Here is a 21,603-nt window from a genome sequence, read left to right on the forward strand (position 1 = left end):
CACAACACAATCAAGGCCCAATGTTGTCTATACAGCACACTATAATGACACAAAAATCACTTATCTATAAAACAATACACAACAGGATAATCAGATAAGTCATTAACACATAGCACACAACAACACAATCAAAACTCAGTCTACACAGCAACAACAGCACTATAAAAACTCACTGTGATTTATACATATATTTAACAGAGAACATATTGATATTTGTGCAGATCAGCCATTTCAGCAAGAAACACCAACACAATAAATACTCCCTGCCATCTACAAAAGGAGAGTACACAGTAACTTATTGTTCCATATAGCTAAGAGCTACACCATAATCATTACAACAGCACTATTAGTACAGACAAAAGGTCAATCAGTCCAGCATACAACACAATCAATAAGGACAGCTTAACTGGCAGAGAGGGGCATAATGGCTTTAATAGCGTGATCCTATGTGCCATGCACCATAGTATGAAGTGTTGACACTGGAAGGAAGGAAGACAGTTAAAATGGTTACTGAGCTCGGCTGTAAAGCTCTGACGGCCGTGCACTTGCCCCCCTGACACCCACTGCCCGTCACACCGACTCCGGCCCCCACCCCCTTCCTCACCGCCGTTTTTCCGGTGGAAGATGTGGAACCTCACGTTTCTGTAGCGCACGCCGGTCACCCAGCTCACGTTGACCGATGTCTCTCCGACGGACGTGTTGATGTTGGTCGGAGGGACTGAAAATGCAGAGAGAGAGCGAAAAACTCACCACTGATGCACCAGCCAAAAAAAGCATCTTTTTGATACCTTAAGTACATTTATAAACCTCCCATTTTTTAATTTTGTCATTGCTGCATGTTGTTCTGTCAATTTATATGCTTAACAATATTCACTGGCTTGTATATAATGCTATTTTGAATTCCTTATTTTTTGCATTCCTAATAGAGTAGTTATCAGCCCTGCAATGCCACCTCCTTCCAGCAAGGTGGCGCCTTCCTTGACAATGGCGTCCCCTTTCCCAGCTGAGGTGAGGCCACGCAGGGAGAAGAGGTAGTGGCTGTGGGGGTCCAGGTTCCCCACACTGATGTGAGAAGCGGTCAGGTTTTCTATTCTCTCCTCGTGCAGCTGTTTATCCCTGCCCTCTCCAACTGAGGCAGTGAGAGAAAAGAAGGGAGGAGAGTGGGAGAGGGAGAGAGGGAGAGATTGTAACAAAGAGACAGTGTTGGTTCTGTTGTATGTACAGCCAGACCGACACTGCTGGTTTTGTAGTATGTACAGACAGACACTGTTGGTTCTGTAGGAGGTACAGACAGGCAGGCACTGTTGGTTCTGTAGGAGGTACAGACAGACAGTCAGGCAGACAGTGGTACGTACTCTCATGGTACTCCAGCAGGTATCCAATCAGAATGCCGTTGACCTTGGCAGGGGGAGTCCAGTGCAGGGTCATCTCGGTCTCCGATGGACTGTCGAGCCGCAGAGACGTCGGCTCACTGGGCACTGTGGACACAAGACCGTAGCCACCTTACTCTGTGACCTCACAGACTGACCACCACATAACCCAAACTGCATAGTCATATAATTACAACTGCACAACAGCAAACAACCAAATAATAAGTGAGGAGAACTCACTGAATCTGATGCAATCAGTTCTAGGTGTAAGTTGCAGAGCCAAATATCACATTTAGCAAATACAGAACGAGAGCTCACATTAATGTATGCTCCTAAATCCATTTGGCCCATAGGTCTTAACGGCAGAAAACACTTTTCAATGATCCTACCCTTCCCTCTCTCTCTCTCTCTCCCTCCCTCTGTCCCTCTGTCTCTCTCTCCCCCCCCCTCGCTCCCTCTGCCCCGTCCTTTCTCACCTCCCTCCAGCGTGCGGAAAGGTAACGGGTCTGAGTGCGGCCCCTCCCCAACGCTGTTGAAGACGGTGACGGTGACTTTGTAGTGGGAGAACGGCTGTAGCCCCTCCAGCACGGCGTTCTCCTGGTTGGCCCTCGTCTGCACCACCAACGCGCTGCCGTGCTCCTCCCTGCGCCCCCTCTCCTCGCGGTCTTTATACAGGTGCACCTGCAACAGAGGACAGACGATAGAGAGAGAGAAGGATGAGAGATATTGAAGGAGGAAAGGAGACAAGGAGGTTTTCGATGGATGGGAAGGGCAGACAATTGTCATCTGAGGCAGGTAGGTTTAAATGACCCCGCCCCTATCCCCCTCTGTACCCTGTATCCGTGGAGATGACCTCGTACTGACTCCTGATCTATGGGGGCCCACTTCACTTCCACAGCGGTGCTGTTTAATAACATCACCCCAACATCGATAGGGGGCTCCAGAGGAACTGGCGTAGAAAGAAAGGGAGAGAAAGATAAAGGAGGAGAGAGTGGGAGACAGAGAGATAGGAAGGATGAGATGGAGGAAAGGGAAGAATAGACAGAGAGGGGGAGGGAGAGATACACTCAGAAATATTGTAATCATAATGATGATGGCAAAAGAAAACGATCACAAATGTTAACAGATAGACATCAAATTAATTTGTGATGAAAAACTAGCTGATTGGAACAGGGAAGAAAAATAAGAAAGCAAAAGAATAAATGAAAAAAATTAGAAACCAGAGTAAAAGAGAAATTGATGAGAAAGAGGTAGAGATATGCATTCCACATTTTTTTTCATACAACAATAAATAACTGAAACTTTTACAAAACAGTCCTCACAATCTTCTCCAGAGTGTCCAATTACAGGGCTGGGCTCCGGTCCCTCCCCCTTTTGATTGACCGCCTGAACTTTCATCTCATAGGCTGTGAAGGCTCCAGCATCATGAACAGTGACGGGAGGTGCGGTAGCCATTTTGTGTTCCCAGTGAGGGTCCTGATGGCTGCGTGCCAACCTCCACATCACTTTGTAATGAAAGTCAGGACCAAAGAAGTTCTTCTTCTCCATTTCCTGCAGGAACAGTATGACAACACTTCATATAGTAACTTTCATACCAACGGGGGTGTGGCTAGCGGGGGAGGGGCAGTGGTGTTGCAAAAGAAGGGTGGTATTTTATTGTTTTATGAATTAAAAAAAGGGGTCTGGAACATTGCATCTGCAGAGCCACAAGGTCTGCCGGTTTTTGTTTAAATCAGCAACCACTTCAAATCCAAGAATCCAGGTGAGGTCAGTAAACTAATTAACTATATTAATTTATCAATTAAGTGATGGGCAAACTAGCACTGTGGATGTGATATTTCACGAACTCCATAAGCACTGAGTCGAGCCTTTATGAGACACTTCATTTCAAAAATATAGTTTGTGCAGTGCGAAATAAAGGCCTTTTCATCAAACAAGCCAGCGATTGACAGCATATGGTCCACCGATGTTGGGCTCCACTCAGCATGAGGCTCATGGAATGTCTGCCTCTCATCTCACCTCCCATGTGATCACCAGCACATCCGGTTCAGTCGACTCGCTTCGCACTCCCTCAGGGTTACTCTCTGGAGCTGCAGATGGAAAGGATGTGCACTGTCACGTGTACTGACACACATTCACTGACATATGCACTGACATGCATACACTCGCATAATGTGCTGACACACTGTCACTAACACAATAACTGTCATACACACTGACATGTACACTGACACACATTCACTGACACATGCACTGTCATGCATTCACTCACATAATGTGCTGACATTCATTAACACAATTACTGTCATACACTGGCATACAAACTAAGTGACAGGCATTCACTGACACGTTCACTGGCATACACAGGTTTATTTACATACGCACTGACACCCATTCACAGAGATTCTCTGACACTCACATTGGCCACACATTCACTGACACATTCACTCACATTCACACTGAGAACGTGAATGGCAGTGAATGCAGCACAGACACAAGCACAGACACTGCCGCCGCCTGTTTTCCAATTCTCACCAGCAGGGGGAGTGGTATGCACATCAGAGATCTCGCTGGGGTTGCTCTTCCCCACGTCATTGACAGCGATGACCTGGAAGTGGTAGGTGCCAAAGGGCCGCAAAGTGACCTTAGCCTCGTCTGCATCCCCCGGGACCCGTATCGCCTCCTCCCACTTCCCTGCCCCAAACTTCTGCTCCTCAAACTCCACCACAAACTCTGTGGGAGGGAGCAAGGGAGAGAGAGGGAGACACAGAGAGATGTATCACAGTGCTCAACACCAGAACTGAAAGACAGAGGACACCTAAGGAAGAGAAAACGCTGTTGGAGCGTGCAGGTGAAAGTGCACTAAGTAGTGTGTTGTACAGAAGTGCGTTCAAGTTCAGCGAACAGAAGCGAATGTTCGTGGCAAACGTTTTCTTTGAACAGTTCGATTTGAACGGCTTTTTACAAACATTCCAAATTGTTCGCATTAAACATAAACAGACATGGCGGCGAGAGCATTTGTACTCACAGCTGCTTCTGTGATTATAAATGATTTTTTAAAAATGGCTAGCTAGCGAACAACAATAACATTGGCTAGCGTTAGCAATAACATTATTTAAAAAACTGATCACGCTTAACGGCATCTTCAATTGAAATACCCATCTGGGAACATTTCCCTCAGTCCAGCTTCCATTTTTGTTTGCCGCCAACTACCTTTTCAGACTGTTTGCTTATGTTTGCAAACGTTCGCGGCGAACACAAAGCTAACAGAAAAAAGTTGGAAATAGTTTGCAAACGTTTTCAAACGTTCGCCTTGTTCGCTGAACTTGAACACACCTCAGGTATATAATATAGTTTGCACAAAGTAGGGTTCTGCAACCCTGGTCTTGAAGAATGACAGGTTCTGCTGGCTTTTTGTTTTCACCTTAAAATCAGCTACGAATTTAGACTGAAGAAACCAGGTGAGATGAGTAACAGTAACTGTATGATCAGATGCTTTAATTGATCATTTATCATTCATCAAGTGCTGAGTAGCAACAAAAACCAACAGAGGCTACAGCTCTCCAGGACCAAGACTGCAAACTCCCAATGTAAACAAGTATTAACTAGGGAATGATATTCCAGTAATACTGAACATATACACTGTGAGTAAGGCAGGTCCAGGATTACAAAGGTCAGTCCCTCCACTGTCCCTTCTATCTAGAGTCCATGGCAAACAGTCATTAAGACAGAAAATGTTGAAAAAACACAGGTACAAAAACAGCAGCTTGGAACACACGTCTGTGGTTTATGAAACTGCTGGACTGTAAATATTTGTTGTTGAAACAGCACAGTGTGCCAGTGAGGTAGTGCCAGGCCTGCTGTGACTGCGTGATTTTTTAAATGAAACAGCCTTTTGCTGGAAATGGCTGCAGTGTGTGATCTCTGAGAGGGAGGTTGGGCACCAGGCGAGTATGGGGTCTGTACCGAGTATGGGGCTGTGGTTGGCCTCTCCGGGGGTCCAGCTCAGTATCACACTGCGGTTGTGCTTTTCCAGGAGGTCTGGCAGCGAGGGGGGGTCCGGTCGGTCTTTGAAAGGGGGGGGGGGGTGTGAACAATATTATGTCAAATAGCACCAAGATGGTGGCATGATGTCACAATGTGTTTTGTAAAAGCTACATTGACTCAGTAGCTTCTTGGTACAGCCATACGTTATGTTCATGCAGCTGGCTCTCAGGTGGTTATTTTCTTATTGCAGAAAAGCTCATATTCATCACAGGGTTCAACCACATTTCATTTCACAACTCAGACTGACCCACAAAAAGAACAAACACAAAAGATAGTGGCACAATTGTAGCACGGTGATGTGGTTGTGCAGGCGTGTGTGCATGGTTATGCATTTCATCAGTTGTGCATTTCAATAGTTCTGCAGTTGTGTAGTAATACAGTTGTGTGGTCATGCATTTCTGCAGTTGACCAGTTCTGTATTTGTGAAGTTGAATAGTTGTGCAGTTGTGCAGTTGTATAGTTGTGCAGTTCTGTGTTTTTGCTGTTGTGCAGGTGTCATACCGATGACAGTAATGGAGCCATTGGCCACCGCCTTGTCCAGAGTTGTGATGGCATCACAGGTGTACTCGCCTGCATCCTCCCACTGGACATTACTCACTATGAGGTTATGATCTCTAAATGTGTACCTGAAACACATCATCATCATCATCGTTATTATTATTATTATTATTATTATTATTATTATTATTATTATTGACAGACACACTCATACAGGGCAAAATCACTAAACAAAACTGCAGAATTCATACATAATTAATAAAATAATTATTTTAGTCATGTATATGAATATGAGAAAATAACCATTATAAAAATGATAAATGTGAGCTTTAGGTGTGCATGTGAGCATTTTGTGAGTGTTGTATGAGCATAAGAGCACAGAAATATGTAACTATGTAACTGGCTCATCCAGGCTAGCCATTCATTTCCAGTCCAGAGATGGTCTAGTACTGTATCAAGCCTGGACTTGAATACCCCCAAGGGACCCTGTACCTCGACTACATGCCCTGGCAAGCTGCATGGGCATGGTGTGAGCAAGTATTATGTGAGCATTGTCTGGCCACTATGAGAGTGTTTCATGAGCACTGTATGAATGTTCTGGGGCAGTTACTTGTCTTCAGAGGAGGAAGCGAAGAGCTTCTGTCCTTCCATTCTCCATTGAAACTGCGGTGGGTCCAGCTTGGAGTCCACCTGGGCGTGGCAGCTCAAGACAGCGTCATGCCCACGCCGGATACGCAGCGCCTGGGGCGGGGTCACGATCACGGTCCTGTCTGAGTAGACAAGGCAGTTGGAAAGGGTGTCACATGGTTAGACTTCAGCCGATGGAGGTATGGATTCCATGTGGTCTCAAGTGCATTCTAATGCATTAGCATGCATAAGAGCTTTACAACTGTTCCTCTAATACTTTTTTCAGACCCGTGTAAGGAGAGGGAGTATCAGATAGGGAAGGCAACATAGCGCAGAAGTTACCATGAAAGAAAAATCAAACCCCTGCTGGCACAGGGGATTCATATATGGTCACATATACATATATATAATGAACCAGTGCATTCATAGTTGAATGTGTACACTGTAAGATAATCCTTTGCCAGTACTGCTCTGGTTTTTCCTTTCAAAGAGTGAACAATGAGCAAAACTGAATTAAATTGAACTGGACTGAACTGGTTTGGGGGGGGAGGGGGTAGAAAGTGGGGGAGGGGAAAGGACAGAGGTAGGCAGAGAGAGTAATAGAGCATCATACTCAGCACTTCTAGCGAGGCGGTGATGGAGAGGGTGGTGTCGGGGACGGAGCAGGTGAAGGTGTCAGAGTCATTGTGGGAAACATCTTTGATCTGCAGGGCTCCAGTTTTGAGCTGAGTCACTCTGGGGTCAGACTTTATGGTGGAGCGCTCGCTGTCCCTGAATATCCATACGGTCACATGGTCAGAGCCAAAACACGACTGCCCTGAACATCCACGTGATAAAACTACAACATAACCCTGAACACCCACGTGGTCATGCAGTCAGAACCACAACGCAACCACTCTGAGCATACACACAGTCAGAACCACAACACAACCACTCTGAACATACACACAGTCAGAACCACAATGCAACCACTCTGAACATACACAGTCAGAACCACAACTCAACCAACACACTATCAACCGCACTAAGATGGCTTGTAATTGTGTCTAGGTGTCTTGTCTTAATGGTCACCTGCTCCTGTTCTATGTATAAAGCACAGGGAAATCTGGTTGAATGTACTGAGTGTTTATACATCTATCTATTTCCCTTCTCTGAAGTTCACTTTGAAATGCTTTTTATAACTAGAAAAAAAGAAAGAATATGAAGTACAAATAAGAACTATTTGTATACTAGTTCTCTTTTATCCCTTCTAGCAGCCCCCCCACCTTTCTCTCTTTCATTGACTCTCTCGCTTTTCCTCACCATTTCACCGTGGGTCTGGGGGAGCCAAATGTTTTGCAGTCCAGCGAAGCAGTCTGTCCTTCCGTCACTCTGTATGTCTGTCTGTCGTCTGTCAGAATCTGTGGAGGAAACTCTGCAAATGCACAGATGAGAAACTGTCTTCGCTCTACACAGGAAGTAAACCACCATTCCAAACAATCCCAGTAAAGATAAAAAGCACGAGCATCTAGTGAAGTTACAGTATGAGAGGGATGGAGCTGTCTGCTGGAGGCATTCACTGCAGTGCCACCATTTTAAAAAGTGATAAATCGCTGTTCAAATTTTAATTTTAATAGCACCCCAGGGAGAGATCCAATAAAACAGGCCCACGCTCAATATTTAACTTCATACTGGTACACACATCTACTATAAACTCACCACTAGTTAACATCAAATAACATTTTTATGCATGCTCAGACAGACTAATTTTGCAATTGAAGGGTAGGAAAGCTTATTTTATTGTATGTTACACCAAAATACACAGCTGAAGTTTTAAGGATATATTGGAATATGATAGATCTCTAAGAATATATTGTGACAAGTCTAGATGTTAGGGATATGTTATGATATATCCAGGTTTTAAGGATATATTGTGATATGAGCATTCTTACCGAGGACATAGGCGTAGACATTGACCAGGATGCTGCCGTGATGGTTGGAGGCTTCACACTGGAACACTGCAGTGTCACTGGCTTTTGCATCTTTCAGAATCAGTGCCCCGCCCTGTACACTGCGCCTGGGGTCTGGGTCAACATCTGAAGGAACAGAACCACAACACAACCACAACTTTACACAGTGCTACGGAACAGAACCGCAACACAACCACAACTTTACACAGGGTTATGGCACAGAACCACAACACAACCACAACTTTACACAGGGCTATGGCACAGAACCACAACACAACCACAACTTTACACAGGGCTATGGCACAGAACCACAACACAACCACAATTTTACACAGTGCTACGGAATAGAACCACAACCACAATTTTACACAGGGCTATGGAACAGAACCGCAACACAACCACAACTTTACACAGGGCTACAGAACAGAACCACAATACAACCATAACTTTACACAGTGCTACGGAATAGAACCACAACCACAACTTTACACAGGGCTATGGAACAGAACCGCAACACAAACACAACTTTACACAGGGCTATGGCACAGAACCACAACACAACCACAACTTTACACAGTGCTACGGAATAGAACCACAACCACAACTTTACACAGGGCTATGGAACAGAACCGCAACACAACCACAATTTTACACAGGGCTACAGAACAGAACCACAATACAACCACAACTTTACACAGGGCTACAGAACAGAATTGCAACACAACCACAACTTTACACAGTGCTATGGAACAGAACCGCTGTTCTGTCAGGAGCAGCACCATAGCCTATTCATATGGCTTTCGTGGACCTTTCTAAGTTCTGAAACATTCTCCAGCAGTGTCACTGTGGAATAATGGCCCGAGTGGTTGTGGAGGTACAGAGCTCTGAGCTTTTCAGTGGTCCAGACTGGAGTCAGACAAGGCTGCATGCTGGCACCAGTCTTCTTCAATATTGTCCTACTCTGTTACTGCACTGCTATATGGGAGATAGAGAAGCAGGCATGATTGACCATTGATTTCTACTTAGCTGACTACACCTTCAACATTAGAGGACTTTGGGCAACCACAAAGCTGACCTCAGGAGAAATTATGGAGCGACGCTAATGCTAATGACTGTGCCTTAGCGCTCACACTCCAGAGACTCTGCCAGACACCCTCTCGACTGCTGTAAGTGCATACAGAAGAAAGCGACTGAGGGAGCAGTGACCTGACAGGGGGTTCCCGTTCATTCTCCAGGTGATGGTGGGGGTGGGGATGCCATCAGCCTCGCAGATCAGCTGCACCGTGTCTCCCAGCATGAACAGGTCGCTCTCCGGCCGCTTGGTCCAGGACGGAGCCGCTGCACAACACACAGAACGCACAGAGCTCCACAAACAGCATCGTCCATGAGTCACTATGCTTAAGCCACCATCATTAGGCTGGGAAAAGATGGATGTCTACTGGTGAGAAGATGTGCAAGAGTAAAATTGTGTGTGTGTGTGCGCACGCGCATGTGTGTGTGTGCGCATGTGCGGTATGTGTGTGTGTGCGTGTGCGCATGTGCGGTATGTGTGTGTGTGTGTGTGTGTGTGTACGTGTGCGTCGTACCCTCCACACTGACGGTGTACGTGTGTGTGGCAATGCCCTGGCTGTTTCTGGCCAGGCACTGGTATTCCCCGCTGTCTGCCTCAGACATGTTGCTGAAGTGCAGCACCCTGCCGAAGCTCTCCTGGGAGGTGCGGGTCTCAGACAGCTCCCCGTCTTTCCTCACCCACTGAATGTCGGGAGTGGGCCTGGAGAGAGAAAGAAGGAGAGATAGGGAGGGAGAGAGCGAAAGGAGTGGGAGAGAGACAAAGAGACAGAGAGAAGGCAGTAGAGGGAGCGATAGAGAAAGAGATACAGTAAAGATGGTGAGAATGAGCACAACTTGCATAATCTCACACCCTCACAGAGGCCCAGTTTACTCTCTTTATGAAACATATCAGATTTCTTGATAAATCCATTGTGTCATCATTGATGATTAAGGTCTAAACTCCAGAAATGAGATTAACAGTAGATAGGATTTGTCCAAATCCGATTTGAAACGCATCTGGGGGTATTCTGGCTGGATTCCGCTGCTACTGAATCTGAATATAAATGCTCCAATGTGCATCTTCTCCTGTACCCAACATTCTGCTGACAAATACCATCCAGTAATAAGACACTCTGATGCTGGGCAGGGTGCCAGGTCGGTCTGAAAAGAACAGCTAGATCTAAATGTGCGGAAGCAGATATGCAGCACATTAAAAATAAAGTGTAAACATGCAACCATTACACCAGATAAACATAAATACAGTTTGTCATCCGAATCAGGTGCGAGTATAGACAGGGCCTGAGCGAGAGGTAGCACTGGACATGGACTAAGAGGACAGACAGACAGACAGACAGACATATGGACAGGGGGTTCCACTTACAGTCCCTGTGGGATGCATTCCAGCTCAAAGGAGTGGCCCCTGAGGGCCAAATAAGAGCTCCGGGAGCCAGAGGGCCTGACCATGTGTGGCTTCCTGTTAGACGCCACCGTGTTAGCTAGCAAGAGGCAGAGAAAGAGAGAGAGATAATGTACATTAGAACACACAGTACAGTTACAGGTACATTAGAACACATAGTACAGTTACAGGTACATTAGAACACACAGTACAGTTACACGTACATTAGAACACACAGTACAGTTACACGTACATTAGAACACATAGTACAGTTACAGGTACATTAGAACACACAGTACAGTTACACGTACATTAGATACCAGACAAACAGCATGTCAGGAGCGGCACAAAGGCACTGGTGAAGCACAGTTGTAGCATATGGAAGGACCCATCGTCTGGTACAGAACCCAGACCATCTACATCAGTGCCAGCTGTGGCCAGCAGCCATGCAGGGTGCCTGATATTTGGTAATTGTGTCTATGTCACCCAGGTACATACAATACAATTAAACACAATTCACTAAATTCACACACGAGGCATGGATTGAAGCAGGACGCCAGCTGAGTCCAATATACCGCGTGCTAACACTATAACAGGAGTTAAACTCCCAGCCTCACACAGAAGTCAAATTCCTGCTCTGGACAGCAGGTGGCTGGTCCTCCTGTCAGCCACTGAATGGAAAAGCCTGGATTTGCTAGAGCATTAGTGCCAGAACTGGGCCTTGACACTAAATGTAAAAAAATATGATCATGATTTTCAAAAAGATTAGGATAAACAAAACAAAACCTCAGATCTCTAAATCAGATGCTGCTTTACTCTGGGGAACACTGCCCTAGAAAATACGCAGTAAAAATGATCTTGAACTGAAAATCTGGTAGCTTTGGTCTAGTAGTCAATACATTAAAATGGAAACACACACACAATGGTTTCTATGTGATTAAAATAAGATTGCACGATAGAAATCTCCCAATAGAATTTGGAATTAAATTTCTGATGCCATTATCCAATCGACTGAGCACTTTGTAACTGAGCTATTGGGTCCCATCAGTCAGTAAGACTGCAGAGTTTGGGAGAAACGTGGGGCTGCATTTTCAGGTGAAGAGACTCACACGACGAGACATAGAGGACGATGGGATCTTTGGGCAGAATGGTCCGGGCTGTGATGTACTGGATGTGGCAGCTGTAGTCACTGCGACTGTCATCCAGGATCACGTTGGAGAAGTAGAGGTTTCCATCCCGGCCCTGGATCACACGGGCACTCTGCTGTATGTGCCTCAGCTCTGGAGAGAGAGGGAAGGGTTAAAACACACACACACACACACACACACACACACACATGCACACACACAAACATGCACACATATGCACACACACACACATACACACACACAAACTCTCACACACACATGCACACATATGCACACAGACACACACGAACACATGCACATACACACACACGCACACACACACATGCACACGCGCACGCACAAGCACACACATACACACACGTGAACACATACGCACAGATGTAATTATATACTGATAGACACATATGTACATACACACTCATGCACACACAAATATGCTCACATATGTAAAAATTATGCACACACACACACACACACACTTGTACAGAAATGTGAACTGAGACTCACTGTTATCCATCCAGTGGATGTGAGGGGAGTCTGTGCTGTGGGGGGGGTTGCAGGTGAGGACCACGCTCTCCCCCTCTGACACCTTCTTCCTGATGAGCTTCTCCTTCTGCAAACCGGGGATGCCTGCGGAAGAGTGGGAGGCTGTGTTTATTATGGCTATTATACGCACAAACACAAACAAACAAACAATGACAGTCAATCATGCACTTCAACGCATGAATAACTGCGAATGCACCACACAGATATGTGCTATCATAATTGACCAGTGCCGGAGTATACACAGCACTGATTCCACAGTGCACACTCTCCGCCTCTCCTATTGATCCCTTCGGTCACTAACTGGCTGCATGAATTGCTTGTTTCTGGGGTAACTGTTGTCAGGGAAACAGAGGGGGCAAAGGTATAGTGTAGGTAAAGAGGCATTCTTAATGAAACCATTAATCGTTTGTGTGTGTTTGTGCGTGAGCATGTGTGTGCATGTGGGCGTGTGTGAAATTATTTATCATTTTGATTTGTGTACAAATTGGGTGGTATACATGTGTTTTTGCAGGTGTAGTTGGGTGGTATACATGTGTTTTTGTGTAAGCACTTCCGTGCCTATTTGTTTACAAATAAATGGCAATTTTCAAGAAGCAAATGTTTCCTGTTTGTGAAGAGAGGGATGCATAGTCCATTCTTGGGCAGTGCACTTCCATAAAGTGCACATATAAATGAGTTACTGCATAACTCTTTAACTTCCTGATCCATAATGTGCATATTTAAATGAATGATCCTATATGGACCACACACACTAATTTACTGACGCCAGTCAGTGAGGAGACGAGAACAGCTTTCATCACAGAACATTTGAGCTGATTGAGCATGTTTTTATGAACAGCAATCCTTTCCGTTGTTTCAGAATTGATTGCTTACAATGTGATTGTGGTCTGTATGAGATCCATAATTTCACTAGATAAAGAGGACTACCACACGCTCACAGAAATTCAGGAAAAGTGCTGGAGGTGAACAATGGGCCTCATTCACAAAACATGCGTAAAATCAAATTTGATCGTCAACTGTATGTAAAAACATTTCCAAGAACATTTCGGCATTCATTAGTTTTAAAAAAATCTGTACTTATTCATCGCTGTTTCCTCATGAACTCACATGAACTGGATCGTGCATAAAATTTACAAACAGTTAACATTCATCATCTCATACACCTGGGATATGCACAAAAACAAAGGTCTGCATATGTGTCATGAATTTTTGTGTATTGATTTTTCGTAGGAACCTTTCTAAGAACAAAAGTCAGAATAATGTAAGACAAGTTTTCTGAATGAGGCACAATATGTTCAAAAAGAAAGACAAGTTCCACACATTTTCCCCACTGAAAATTTAGCATATAATGTTTATTGAAAGTGCTAGTGCTGAGCTTTCCAACAAAGACTTTTGTCAGTCTGACAAAGAACTTTGACTGATAGCGCAGCACTAGCTCTTTCAATAAACGTTATACGTGAAATTTGCAGTGGAGAAAATTTGCGGAAGCTGTCTTTCTTTTTGCATTTTCACTGTCATTATTGAGCATGACAATCTTGACAGAATTACTAAAAATGTTACTGGCTCGTGCACAGAAAAGAAAACATCGAGTGGAGTGCTTTATAAGTTCGACTATAAAAAAACAGCCCATAATGGAAAAAAATGGCTTGACCACACATCTCTGCAAAGTTCACAGCAAACTCAGATGGCCAGCTGGAGTAGGCGACACTGAATTTTTGTGTTTTCCCAGCAGCACCATTAGCCTTGGCTGTTTTTCAACCATTTAATTTGTGTAATGGATTTGAAGAGGGGTGGGTTATTTAACCTCATTTCTATCATTCAGCTCTTTACTGCACCTTTATTTTCAGGCAAACAGGAAATTACTGTGGGTAACTGCACTCATGCACTGAGAACAACAGGCTGAAAGCACAATGACTTTAGGAGAGTCCAAATTAGTTTCCTAAACCAACCAACCAAACACTAGTGCTTAAAAAAATTAAATTGCCCCTTCTGTGTTTCACAGAGGCACCCAGGCCCAGGTCCAAACTGTAAGAAATCAAAGTTGCAGAAAAAGCACATTGTGGTTAAATTTGGATCAGCCTAGTGGCTCTCGTCTGTAGGCTGTCGTCACTGCATGATGTGATTTTGCAGCTGAAAAACATTTTTTCTCACATTTAAAACATTCATTGAGAGATGTATTCTTATTATTTCCAAATTTATAAACAGGAAAATAATTTCCTTGTGATGTAAATGTGTCTTTTCTAAAGAGGGAAGCTGGAAAACTGACATGGAGTGTCCTTTCTGTAACGGATATTCACATTAAATTCACTTCTGATTGGCTGCCCAGTAATTGGACATACAGCAGATAGGTTAAAATGTAAATAACCAAACTTGCAATTCATAGGCATTGTAGTGGGGAGTAAATTAATTTTAAGGATAAAAAAACTCAACTGAATAAAATAGGTTTAATATAATAGTATTTGTTTTCTTTATTTATTTATATGAAAATTAAAATGTTTGCTTTTTGTTGCATTGGGTCTTTAAATAAAACCATTCGGTGGAACAAGCTGAGTCACTCACTTTCTGTGATTAGCTGAATCTGGTCAGAGATGGCAGTGCCAAGTTCATTTGAGGCATAGCAGCTGTAGTTGCCCTGGTACCGGCTGATAGAGGCATAGCCAGATGCCACAGTGAGCGTTCCAGAACCTGGCGTTAGGGACAGGTGAGGGTCGCTGCTGGGGTCAAACACCGTCCCATCTTTTACCCAGCGAAACCTGAGAGAGAGAAAGGACGGGGAAGAGAGGTGGGATGAAGGAAAGGCAGGAGCAAGGGAAGGCGAGAGAGAGAAAGAGAGGTAGATGGTTAATGATGTCCCTGCTAATGATGTTTACTTCCTGCTGAAGTCTTTGATGATTATGAGATCATTTTTTGTTGTAAAACAGAGACGTGTACACCTGAGAGCAGGTGCACCATCTGGATAGTTCCTCATTTTTAGATTATTAAAATAAATCCTTCATCATAGCCAGCACTGGCCAAGCTTGTACAGGGCACTTCTTATCATCATAAATTGTTTCATATATGTGCTGCATTCATGAGCCTGGAGTGAGGCCGAGTGGAGGGCTCTTGTGTAAAGGGTGAGCTGGTTTGAGTGAAGACTTACGTCGGTGTTGGAATGCCAGAGGCCTCGCAGGTGAGAGTGATGTCTTCCGTAACGTAGGCCACTGTGGACACCGACTGAGCAGTGATCAGTGGGGGCTGGAGAACTGTGGAGGGAGACAGGGGGATGCGGGGGGAGAGGGGGGTTAACATGGCGTTAACATGGCGTACCTATGTCACACAGCACATACAGCACAGCTATCCAAACAGCTGACTCACTTGACTCACTGTATATACACTCACTATAATAGTTCAAAGTTGCATTTTTATATGCTGTTTTATGTTCGAAAACTATTAATTAAGCTAATAAATAAATAAACCAGTAATGCGTTTCTGCAGCCTTTTTCCACTGCCAAAGCCAGAACTAGAGCTATGAGTTGTAACTATGAGCCAAGTTGTGAAATTCAAAATGCTGCTTCTTTTTCTGTTCCTTTCTGTCAGGCTGAACCAGAACCACACACACAGATCAATACTTCAGCTGTGTAACAAAGCTCAGTGAAGCTAAATAGGAGCCAAGTCAAACCCACTGCCAGGGACAGCCAATCAGGTCAGTTTCTTATATGAGGTTGCAGGACTGGAGGCCTGCTCCCTGGTTAATAGCTATTTTACTCTCGGGTATGTAGGAGATGGTTGGTTGAGGTCATCTTTATCGCTTCCCCTGCCTTGGATTTAACAGTGGAAAATAGCCTTGATCTGCATGCTATATAAAGACGTGGATGACCCATCATTACCCAGCATGCACAGGGAATAAGAGCTGCCAGTGGTCAGATGAGAGAGAAAGAGAGGCTGCGAATGCGCTGTCCACTCTACCACAAACACTCCAACTTCCGAAAACACCTCCCCAGGGGACGGGCTGCGTTTCGGAGCGCTAAGAGGCAGCAGCGTGCGCTAATCTGATTTACATGGGCTTTAATGGTGGAAGATGCAGCATGAATCATTTACAGGGAACCTCGCGGGACCTGAAGGTGGAGGAGAGTGAGGACTTTGGGGAAGAGAGGAAAGGGAGCTGTGCTCTGAGATGAAACATGAGAAACACATGAAATGAAGACAGGGATGAGAGATGGATGAGGAAGGAACGGACGCCAGTCAACATACTGAATATGAGTCAGTAACTGTACTGCTGTGAGTCAGTAATCATGCAGCCATGATGTCATGTCTTGTGTTATGTCTTGTCGTGTCCTTGTTGTTTGTGTTTGCAGTCAGACTACATGCTTTCCGAGATTCTCTGTGAAAGAAGATCGATGAAATATCTGTCTATAAAGAAGCGTGAGTTGATCTGAATACATTAGCTCTGTTTGTTTTTTTTATTTAGAAGCACAGAGGGACAAAAATGAATATTTTAATGGAAGTAAAGGGGCAAAGGGAGCGCAGAGGCGGGGGTGAACGAAGCTGTAAGAGAAGTGTGTGTGTGTGGGGCAGGGGAGCGTGTGGAAAAGCAGAGGCAGTTTAATGAAAGTATTCCCAGGGTTTGAGATAATAAGCCAGTTCCCTCAGCTGATCAAATCTGTGCCTTCGCCGTGGGCATTTCTGCATTATTGAACTCGCTGAGGTTAGACTCCGTCAGCCCTCCGGATATTTCCACCACGGAAGGTAATATAGTTACTCTCTCCCACACACACACACACACACACACACACACACACACTAAAGCACAATTTCCTCTACAGCTTTAGTCTGTTGTATATGTATATTAGAAGCAATACTCAGGATAGAAATGTAGAGATGAAAATAGGGGAGTCTGATGCTACTTCACTGAACTATCACTGTGCATGGAGTGGAAAGCACCAGCAGCGATAAAAAACGCTCCAGCTGCACTTGAAGCAGAGAATTTAAAACCAACGCATTTCAGCAACAGCCTTTATCAGGGTTTCAGCAGACATGTAAAAGAGACGGTACTCATAAAGAAGTAAAGCTTGTTTTTAAAAAAGTTAAATCCAAAAGAAAATAAAGAACAGAAAAGTTTAGGCAAATGGCAAAAAAGGTAGACAGGGACAGACAGAAAGGGAAAAGAGAGAGGGAAAAAAAGACAAGTTGAAGAGGGTACTTACTCTCGGGCATTTCATCTGTTTGCCGCAGGCAGTCAGGCGAGCCGAAGGAGAGAATGGTTAGGGAAGCACACACTCAAATACTGACACACTGTTACACACACCTGCAGTATTAGCGGGGTTAAACACACTGCATTCATTGAATATTGAGGATATTAAAAAAAAACTTTTATCATTTCTACATGATTTTCACATTTTTGCTTGTATGCAACAGGTTATTATTCTGAATTATTCATCAAAGAAGGCAGAAATAAAAATCACAGTTCAGTAAAGCAGTTTCTGTTCTTTCTGTCGAGTTCCTGTTGAGTTTGTGTGTGTGCTGATGGAGGGGATAAAACACTGCCTGTCCTCTATCTCCTCCTTTTCCATCACCTGTTCTCTCCATTTTCAAATCAATCCAGAGATATTACCCCTGAAATTATATGACAAGCAGAGCCTCTGTCCCAGTTCTATTAAATTTAATTCAGTTGATTTTATTATCATGAACAGAACTCTCTTGTGTTATCAAAGCATATGCTGGCAAAACAAATAACAAATGGAATTACAACACTATGCAATCCAATAATGTTGCCTTAATGTTAATGTTACATGAAAAAGACCAGAGTCTGTAAAAGGTCTTCATTTTGTCTGTGTGTGTGTCCATGTAGAAAATGACATTTAACTGACTGACCTTCCTCTTTGTGTTGCTTTGACACAGAAAATGTCACAGACTGAAATCTAGGCAACACCTTGACCTCTTCACCTTCCCACATGAGCTGGCATGACAGTGACAGTGTGTGTGTGTGTGTGTGTGTGTGCGTGTGTGCGTGCGTGCGTGCGCGCATGCGTGTGTGTGTGTGTGCGTGTAAGAGTGAAAGAGAGCGAGCGTGTGTGTATGTGTAAGAGTGCAAGAAAGAAATATTGTGTGTGTATGTGTGTGTGTGTGTGTGTGTTGAATTGTTGTTTGCATTTTTAAAGTATAAAATATCTGTCCATAAATGAGAGACAAAGTAAAAATATTGATGATACTGGGAGAGGGACCAACACCAGGACTGTCTGTGGACAGTAAGCAGGCATCTATGGCAACACACTGCCATAGGACAATCTAGACATTATGGCTATTATCTTTGAAATGCTATTTTAATTATAGATTAATCTCCCAACCCCACACTATTATTATTATTATTATTATTATTATTATTATTATTATTATCAGTTGTTTTGTGTACCTTGTGCTTGACATGCCAATACAGCTCATTTGACCTTGAATCAGACTTCTTTCTCAGAAAATCTTAGAGAAGCACATCTCATCAATGTGTCATGGATATTTTAATGTAAATGTCTTTTTTTCAAAGACATTCAGTTTTTTAAATTAGTTGTTATGCTAATTTGAGAGATAGAGATAATATTGAATAGACCTAGGAGAGTGGTAAACAGAGACTGAGGAATCCTAATGAATTCACAACTTAATTACAGGTCAGTGCAGGTAGCAGACCTAAATAGTGAATATAAGAGAGCATCACTACCTGAAAATGCCTGAAATACAGTCATATTACAGTATACCACACAACCCAGTCATATTACAGCTGTCATATTATAGTATACCACACAGTAGAAATGCTGTACTCACAGTTTGGAGGGAAGTGAATGACCGCTTGGCCTGGTCCCGGAGCGAGGGATAGGAGGAGTAGAGAGAGGAGGAGAGGAGGAGGAGGGGCACAGCGCCTCCTACTGCCATCCCGCTGACACTGCATGAAATGCATTACCTACTGTCCCATTAACTTCACACCTGCCCTCTCTTTCTCTCACACACACACACACACACACGTTCCCGTTCACACACACACAAGCTCAAGGGAGGGGAGAGAGACCTTGAGTGTGTTTCTCTGTCTCTCTCTCTCACACCTCTGTAAATGTTTTTATCTCCCTCCTCAATCCCTCTCTCCAAAGAGCAGTATATGTGAGCTGTTTGATGCACTCTCCCCTTCACTCTCTCTCTCTCCGTTCCTCGGGTACACGCCCTCCTGCTGCCCTCCCTCAATCTGAAAGATAAAAGACATTGGGGAAGGGGGGAGGGAGGGAGGGGCCATAAATGAGGGAGCTTGAGGAGGAGCACAGAGAAGTACATGTCAGATGTCACATGTGGGCGGAGCTTAAAGCTAAATGGGAGGGGCTAGGGTGGACCATATGGTCAGGACCTAGGGGAGCGGGACCACAGCCCCGCTCAGAACAATAAGCCGCGGGAGACGGGCCGAGCGAGAGCAGAGAATCGGTTACTTCTGTGGTAAATAAAGAGATCAGGTTTGTGGCCTGCTTTCAGTGGGACTAATGGAGTTCATATGGAGATCTGCAGTGGATCAGATGAACAGACTGTGTGAACAGGAGCGCTGGGAGCTCACAGCCTCTCTCCGCTGCGCCAGCTGGAGCCAGCTGAGAGACAGACTCTGTCACATCGCATTATAGATGCAACGGCTACAGATTTATAAACACACAGAAGCAAGCACAGATTAAAAACTGTTACATATACATAAACAGTTACATATTTTTAAACACTTAAATGGTACAAAAAAGGCTACAGATTTGCAGCCACATACAGCCACAAGCATGGGTTAACAAGCAGTCGCAGATGTATAAATAACCATACATTCATAAACAGGAAAATGTGTAGGAGGACAATGCATGGTAAGAGCTGTAAAACCCAAAACTGAAACTTCACCGGAAAATGTCGAAAATGCTGCCGCAATGTTAATGTAACTTCATTGCAACCGTGTGGCAACACTGGCGTAACGTTACCACAACGTTGCCACGGTTTCGCCGCAACGTCGATGCGGCACCTCGATTTCGAGCGGGAGAGCGACCGGCCCGCTTCACGCTGGTTTTGTTTTGGGATCGCTTGCGCGTGAGCGAACACACAAACAGCAGAGCCCCCGCGCCCCGGCCGGGCTGTGCGTCCGCGTGACGCGCGCTGCCGCGGAGTGACTGGAGAGGACGCGCGCACGCGGCGGAAAGGAGGCGGGGCCTTGGGCACGATGAACCGCGCGTGGGCCTGCTGCTCGGGCATCGCGCCAGCCTGTCAGCGCGCTGCCAACGCCGTCAGCGTGAGATCTGACCTTGGAGATGGAGAGAAGGATGCGAGAAGGAGGAGTGGAAGATGGACAGAGAGAGAGAGAGAGGAGGGAGTGTGCGCCTCACTCCCTTTGCTCTCTTTCTTTTGTTCCTCCTCCAGCGCGTGGTCAGGTCACGTGCGTGCTGTGGTCAGGAAGGTCCCCCGTGCCACTCCGCAGTTTCACTGAGATTTGATTGCAGTGCTGAAGGCACATGGCAGCATGGAGGGAGGGTGGGGGTGGGGGGGTATTCATCGAAAGAGAAAATGCACCCAAGAGACCCTGAGGGAGGGGTTAAAATCAGCAGAGGAGGGATGCTTACAGAGGTGTGGCATATAGGGGGCCGGTACAGCCAGCCACTTAGCACCCCCGCCCCCGCCCGCCCCCTCACGCCTCACCTCACCACAGCCTCCCCTGAATAAGGGTGACAGCTGCGTCAGTAATCCCCTCCTCGTCTTAATGAGACATCAGGTCTCACAATCACTTCATTACCTCTCCCCCCTTCTCACATTCTCATTCTCTCGCTCCCCCCACCACCCGTCCCATCCACCCATCTACCACACCACCCCACCCACCCCATCCACCCCACCAGTCCCTGATTTGTCCATCCGGATACCGGTCAGTAGTTTGGAGAGACAGTGGCTTTCCCACTGCTGGGGTATCAGTGGCTGACTGCACATTCTGTCAGTGGTTTTGTCACTGGGAGCGA

The 21,603-nt window shown here is 45.1% G+C and overlaps 1 protein-coding gene across 6 annotated transcripts in view; it reads right to left on the reverse strand.

Annotated features, from left to right (window-relative positions):
* The window catches only part of l1cama (L1 cell adhesion molecule, paralog a), a 50,099-nt gene that overhangs the window by 5,391 nt on the left and 23,105 nt on the right, over positions 1–21,603 (reverse strand). For all 6 annotated transcript variants that reach the window (XM_064298911.1, XM_064298908.1, XM_064298910.1 and 3 more), the window contains 23 exons: positions 19,421–19,832; positions 17,815–17,829; positions 15,771–15,873; positions 15,191–15,384; positions 12,593–12,715; positions 12,047–12,217; positions 10,923–11,037; positions 10,078–10,262; positions 9,698–9,829; positions 8,474–8,617; positions 7,845–7,956; positions 7,156–7,313; positions 6,526–6,685; positions 5,919–6,043; positions 5,337–5,438; positions 3,906–4,103; positions 3,390–3,460; positions 2,693–2,921; positions 2,204–2,319; positions 1,847–2,051; positions 1,356–1,478; positions 953–1,129; positions 605–718 (listed from right to left, as the gene is read on the reverse strand). In XM_064298911.1, the coding sequence (XP_064154981.1) occupies positions 605–718; positions 953–1,129; positions 1,356–1,478; positions 1,847–2,051; positions 2,204–2,319; positions 2,693–2,921; positions 3,390–3,460; positions 3,906–4,103; positions 5,337–5,438; positions 5,919–6,043; positions 6,526–6,685; positions 7,156–7,313; positions 7,845–7,956; positions 8,474–8,617; positions 9,698–9,829; positions 10,078–10,262; positions 10,923–11,037; positions 12,047–12,217; positions 12,593–12,715; positions 15,191–15,384; positions 15,771–15,873; positions 17,815–17,829; positions 19,421–19,553 (3,205 nt within the window). In that variant the 5' untranslated portion in view covers positions 19,554–19,832. The remainder of the gene's footprint in view (positions 1–604; positions 719–952; positions 1,130–1,355; positions 1,479–1,846; positions 2,052–2,203; positions 2,320–2,692; positions 2,922–3,389; positions 3,461–3,905; positions 4,104–5,336; positions 5,439–5,918; positions 6,044–6,525; positions 6,686–7,155; positions 7,314–7,844; positions 7,957–8,473; positions 8,618–9,697; positions 9,830–10,077; positions 10,263–10,922; positions 11,038–12,046; positions 12,218–12,592; positions 12,716–15,190; positions 15,385–15,770; positions 15,874–17,814; positions 17,830–19,420; positions 19,833–21,603) is intronic.

The sequence above is a fragment of the Anguilla rostrata genome, chromosome 11 (genome assembly GCF_018555375.3).
Source record: "Anguilla rostrata isolate EN2019 chromosome 11, ASM1855537v3, whole genome shotgun sequence".
In the NCBI taxonomy this organism is placed as follows: domain Eukaryota; kingdom Metazoa; phylum Chordata; class Actinopteri; order Anguilliformes; family Anguillidae; genus Anguilla; species Anguilla rostrata.